This window comes from Pterocles gutturalis, unplaced genomic scaffold (assembly GCF_000699245.1).
Source record: "Pterocles gutturalis isolate BGI_N339 unplaced genomic scaffold, ASM69924v1 scaffold42882, whole genome shotgun sequence".
Lineage (NCBI taxonomy): Eukaryota > Metazoa > Chordata > Aves > Pterocliformes > Pteroclidae > Pterocles > Pterocles gutturalis.
In genome coordinates, this window is record NW_010114313.1 from 17,079 (window position 1) to 23,867 (window position 6,789).

Here is a 6,789-nt window from a genome sequence, read left to right on the forward strand (position 1 = left end):
CCCACGGAACCGCTACCAGACACGATACAAAACCATTGTACCTGACACCAGGCTGTATAGGGCTCCATAGCATGCCGTAAATGCGAAACCCCCTCTTCCAACTGGGTTTGTGGATTCTCCACATATTTAGTCTCACGAGCTGGAGAGGAGTAGAGTGACAGCTGTGAATATTAGCAAACAAGAGGTTAAAAACAGAGGTGCAATTGTGTAAGTAGGTCTTCAGGGCATGAACAGTCTAACCAGAGAACACCTAACACGGTGCTTACTACATAAACAATGCATAACAAAAATTCAGGCACAGCTGTGAGGCAACCATTACAAGCAAAGTTTAATTATATACTATGATGAAGATGACTTCTAATTGCTGTGCAATTCATCCACAGCTGCTATATGATCCAAGTCACAGGTTATAAATTAATATTAAACTAGTTTAATAAGAACACAAAACATAATTGTGAAAAATATTTCTGGTCTTAATCAGCACTTCTGGTTCCCAGTTAACATACTAAATGTACTACAGCTCTGAAATCACAATCGATCATTTTCTATATTTGCACAAGCCATCATTAAAGAGTCTAAGTAGTTTCTAACAAAGGTAACATCCAGTACAAATTTGGTTGTTTGTTACTGAGAAGGAAAAATGGTACGACATTCCAATGTTGCAGTCACTACCACATCAGCAACCGACAGCATTAAGCACAATGGGGCTGAGCAAATAGGAACTGAACAACCACCTGAAGAACAATGGGCATCTTCACATAATACACACTAAAACAACGTATTTAGGGTTTAGCGTTGCAATATATGTATTACGATTATCTAAACATACTTAAAATTACATTTAATTAAAAAAAAGACCATACATAGTCTATACTGTCAAAAATGAACATCAATGTTTCGATCAAAACAAAAACTGTTAAATTCCTCACAGTTTATATACTGCACTGATGATTAGTATAAAGAGCCTATATTTTATGCCACACTTATACTACATTTAGTAGCTTATTAGAAACTAATGTTTACATATATTGTTGCATCAAAGTGTAGCTAGCCCTCTTTTCAAGATTGTTGGAAAACAACTCTATCTGTATCATAATAAAAGAAGCTGATAACCATAACAAAATAGACAATGACATACAATTCGTCAAAGAGTTTGATAACTCACGCAGCTGATTTCCCACCTTCTAGAAGACAAGCATTTTCAGTCTCATTTCCCTAGGAAATGTGGTCATCTCTGGCAATCATAGTCACAATCAGTTTAACTTTGACTTGACCCTGTTAGACACCCTAACAACTGTGTCTGGCACAAGCGCGGAAGTCTCAGAGATAAGGGAATTCCCACACATTTTATGAAACTAGACAGCTGACAGAGATCCAAACAAACATACACTGTGAATGCGAAGAAAGGCAGCCAAAATGCCACGTCTAGCACATTCTGCTTTGCTGAAGCTGATGGGCAAGCCAATTATTCAGCACATGCATAACTTCAAACTGTGCCTCATTAGTGACTCATGCCAGTGGTGCAGGGCACGCGACAGCCCAAGCTAAGGTTACTTCACCAGGGTGAAGCCAGGAGACTGCTTCAACTATTGATCCTCTCACATTATGCAAGTGAACTGCCCGAACTGCTCACACTGACATATTCAAAAGACCCAAGTGTCCACAAAAATAAGTTTCATTTAGTTTCACTGCTCATGTAACAACACTTGAGCTTGGGTTGAAATACTGAACATTTTTAAACAACTACAAACTCTCAGGGACATAAAGGGGTATTTAGTTATGAACTACAAAATTTTTTTTTTTTTATGTTGGAGACGTTAAAAGTCTATGTAACAATGGTGGTGAGTCTGGAGTTCAACGGGGTGTTTTAAAGCTCTACTTGTGATATAACCAAGACATTTGTAACATCTTAGAAAAAAAAGTAACAGGTTTTTATTATCACTAATTATCATATTTGTTGTTGCTTAGGTCTGAATGGTGTAAAGAAAGGAAAACTGATAAAATTCTGTGGGCTACTATATCAGATTCAAAGTAATAAGGAGAGTATTTTTAGAAATAAAAACTTTTGATTTGCTGTTTTACTAGAGAAAATAAATGAAATTTTATTAGAATTTGCCAATAGTATTTGTAATAAAAACATATGGTGTTACCAGGACAAAAAGCAAAGAAAATATTCCTGTGGATTTCAAATATGACTACAAGTAAATCTACAAACATGAAAAGGTAATTTCTGAATGAAGAACAGAAGACTTCAATGTAGGAAAAAGATCTTGCACACAAGCAAGCCTGACGCTATCAAGAAGAGGGCATCAAATGCAGCCATTTGGGTAAACAAAATAAAACCATATCGACATCTCTATTACTGAAAATAGTCAAGCAAGTTTAAAGGCAAGAATACACAGGGTGGAGAGATGTAGCTAAATGCTTTCATAGAATCATAGAATCATTAAGGCTGGAAAAGACCAGGCACCAAAATATAATGTATTTCAGAATTCTGTACATATTTCTTTATAGATAGAAGAGCACTAGGGCTCTAACCACACTTACCTCTTCAATTTTCAGCAACTCCTTTTTGGAAGTTTCCTTCTCTGAAGAGGAAGCATAAACCTGGATAGAGAGCAAGCTCAGACTAACAGGGGCGGCCCCCAGCCGAATTACCTAGAAACATTACAGGAGGACATGAAAATCATTACATTCAAACAAGACGGCAACACCTTTGAACACATCCATGTAGGCAATGTTTACGCCCCTGTATATGGTAATAAGTGATAAATTAAGATACTTAGAAATTAGGAGAAAGGGGAATCAGTGGTACACAATCTAATGCTCTCAGGCACTCAAATGATAACACCTAAATTATTCAGGTGGTACTTAGAAAAGCCTCAGGCTAAAGGAGACTAGCTAATCTCACCGGCTTTCATCTCACAATGAGATCTTCTGTTTTCTCTCACTTGAAATAGAATTTTTGTCAACTTTCTTTGTAGAGATATTAACAACATTATATTCATGTTTTAAACAACTTAGTGAATGTCCATAACACCTCATTTTTTCCCTAGTTACTCCCCAAAAGTTCAGCATTTTATTTCTTGTTATTGTCTGCACCTAGATTGGGGGGGAGGGAGAGGGAGTGGGGGATGCGTGCAGTAAAAGAGACCTACAGCTGAAAGAATCAGAACATAATCACTGCTTTCTCAGAATTTAGGAATGTATTCTACTTCTCTGTGAGAAACGTGAATTACAGCACATTGTGACAGATACTTGACTGGTTTTTTGAATACTTTAGATTCAATCCAGTCATACAACATAACCACCAGTAATGTGAATATAATTCTTCCTATAATCAGGGCCTACACTAAATTGTGTTTCTTAACAGGAGACTGCTTTAAAAAACAGAAGATAAAAACCTTAGCTGTGTAGCAAATCAAGAATGCACAGAAAGCATTTTCCAACAAATGCACATCCTTATTAACAGCAACATTTAACTCAAGAAACAGCAGTCCCCATGGGAAATCCTTCAATGTCTCACATTCATGTTACTGCTCAGATAAACACATGAAGAGTTACAACAGCCTGTCGTTTGATGTATCAGGTTACAGCGTGAGGGAATCTAACAGCCTGCAGCCACCAAACTGGAGAGGTCCAGCTCTGCTCGCAGAATCCGTTCCCGGAAGTCCTGCTGCTCACCTTGCCCTAGCTTTGGTGGCCGGATGCTTCCACCGCGAGGCAATTCACCTCGCCAATTTGGCAAAAGATTAATCCTGAAAAAGAAGCGGAGAGCTTTGTGTGGGGGTTAGTAAATTGAACCCATCCATGAAACAGCCTGACAAGCACCAGAGGAACTGTGTGGTCAGGGAAGAGGGGATGAAAAAGGAGAAGGCAGCAAGCCTTCTTCCTTTTCAGAAATAGTAAGGGTGCATTACATTGACCTAGCTGCTTGTAAACTGAAGGCTTGGTTAAACCAGTACATCCTTCATGCTGTTATGATAACTGACCTAGCATCAGAACAATTACTCTCCAACTTTGTTTCTGTCCATTGCAGAAATGTTAGAAAACTGCTTTAAAATTATCCACCCAAAATTCTTATTATATACAGACCAGCATTTGCAGACTACATTTCTTCCACTGCTTTGCAGATGGAGTATTTATTAAATGTAACCAAGAGACTCCTTAAACTCAAAAATAAACTATATAGTTGTCAAACTTCCTGAAAATGTTCATTTATGTATAGAGAAACAGCAGACAAGAACTAGGTCATAGGATTGCTTTTCAGAAAGACATAAGGGATCTGATGGATCAAAGGGTATGGAAAAACTTGCTTAAAATTGAAGTTTTTCCTTATTTGAATTTATGGACTCATTATTACAGCACTACAATGAAACACCACAATGACTGGATCACTGTTTCACAGCCAAGGAAAGACATGAATAATCTTTAATAGTGTTTGCTTAAACAAAGACTTTTCACATACTTTCATCAGCCAAGACAAAAACATGAACATCACTAACCATTAATAGCTGTGGAATCTATTTCCTCAATATTTCCTTTTTTCACTGCAAAACTGCTCTTTCACTGAAAAGGCAAATTTTTTTTCATTCTGAAAAAATATTTTCAAACAGTATAAATGGTGCTAAATGTCACCAGCAGAAATAGTAAACCCAAATGCTTTAAAGATTTCAGATTTGTATATAAAGATGCAAACATTGAAGCATAAGAATGGAAGAACCTTGGTTTCACAAACGGGTACCAACAACCACAGAACTATTCAGACCAAAACCGTCAACTGTTCACATTACCAAAATACTGAAGCACAGATATTTTCCAAAGGTTTCATATTTACATTTTAAACAAAATGAAATTAACCACTATAAGCGCAAGATTAATCTCTCCTTAAATGCACTGTTCAAGCTATACTGCAATGGTCTTCTATGTCACCTAAATTCATAGGACAGATACAACCAGTACCAAAGTACTGTATATACGTAGACACTAAAAGGTTTATTTGGTAGTATGAAAGATTAATCTTTCTACTTTTTGTTTACAAAATTCACTTTAGGATCTCATTTCTCAATTCCACACTAACTACATATTACTAAACCAATTGGTTTAGTAGAGTATTTTGATTGAGCTGTGCCCTCAGTCTGCCTTACAGCTATTCAGTTGATACCAAAAAAGTCGAGCTGACATACCTTTCTCTAAGGAATGCTCTGTTCCTACTTTAAGTAAAAAAAAAAAAATAAAAAAAATTAAGTTTATTCTTTTCTCTAGCTGAAGAGCTCAACTTTATCTGTAGACACCAGATCACTCATAAACAAATTCCATCTGAAAGTTGGAGGGAAAAAGACTATCAAATTTCATCTTCCATTGTCTTGCTTTACTGTCTTTCTCAAAGTTCTTAATTCTTAAACTAAAAAAACGCCTCTGGGAAGAATAAATTCCTTATTAATTCTCAGTACAAACAGAGGGAAAAAAGAGATACAGATTAACTAGAACTTTTGTCTTTTTTCCATCATCTGTGGTTCCTTAGTTCACTTGTTACTTGTCCCTGTCAAAACTAGGGAAAGGAAGAACAAAATGAAAAAAAATTGTTAATCTTACTTTTGTGAAGGCTGATATTTGCCCTAATGTATGAAGCTGCTTCATTTTTTTCTTCTTTTCACATTCTTCCTCCTCTCTCAACCTCAACTAAAACCACCAAGAACCCCAAAAACAAACTCTTGAGCACTCCTATTCCCTGAAGGACAGATATCAAGGACAAGAAGCCATCTTCCCCTTTTGCTCTTAGAGGCAAAAAAATTACATTGGCCTGAAGCACTGAAATCTGCCTAACCTCAATGGTTGTATAAAAGTAGCAGTACTATGCACAGTACTCACTGCTTCACACATAACCCTTTAATGTCAATTCAGTATAACTTATGGAATTCTTAACAAGTCTGAGATTAAACCCTTAAATAGGAAGTCCAGCAATTGCCCCAACATTAAAGTACAAAACAAAAAAACACTGTGACAAAAGTAAAGCACAGGTTGCTCAGCATATCAATATACTGATGCATTATCAATAGTTGACAAACAGAAAAGGTACAAAAGAGAACTAATTTAAACAATCAAGTATCACCTGTTTTAAAAAAAAAAAAAAACAAAAACTCCTGCTTCTCAAGTAGTCATGACAATTTGACTGAAATATACAACTTGGTTTTTAGCCTGAAGGGATCTGGGGCTCTTCTTATCAGAGGCAAACACCTCTGAAACAATTATCTGACTTAATCCCAAACCATGCATGCTCACGCCTTTTCACAGATTTCACTGACAACCTATATGCAATAAAGGGAAACTTCTGAAAGGAGGACTTTCGCAACTGTACAGATCCAAACTCTGTAAGAACACTAATGCACAGCTCCATCCTGCTGTACCCAAGAAGTAATTTTAAAGAACGAAGGTGGTCTTCGTGTGATTCTTTTTGTGCAACACGGATAGGGCAATTGTGAAATATTAAAAAGACAGAATATGCAGCTGCAACAAGTGTAAGACTAGCAGCTTGGGAGAGCTATAGACATACCCTGAGTATAGCTGTCACCAGACACTGCAGATTTTAGAACAGTTTAGCTCGAATGTGAAAAAAAAACACTCGCTGTGAACACCGCCAGGATCGTCGCTACCGCGCCTACTCAACCGATTAACCACAACCCGCTTTAAAACGGGAAGCAAGAGAAACTGGGGCACTCCCAGCCCAGCACACCCCTCCTGAGGGCGCCTCAGCGGCCAGGCCCCGGGCCGGGGCGGCTGCGAGGCCTG

General features: G+C 37.4%; 1 protein-coding gene across 1 annotated transcript in view; it reads right to left on the reverse strand.

Annotated features, from left to right (window-relative positions):
• APOO (apolipoprotein O) overlaps nt 1–3,758 on the reverse strand; it is a gene marked incomplete at both ends in the record, with an annotated part of 17,249 nt that extends 13,491 nt beyond the window's left edge. Inside the window, 3 exons of the mRNA XM_010074787.1 lie at nt 42–161; nt 2,548–2,658; nt 3,626–3,758. Of these exons, the coding sequence (XP_010073089.1) occupies nt 42–161; nt 2,548–2,658; nt 3,626–3,758 (364 nt within the window). The remainder of the gene's footprint in view (nt 1–41; nt 162–2,547; nt 2,659–3,625) is intronic.
• Between the last annotated feature and the right edge of the window lie 3,031 nt (nt 3,759–6,789).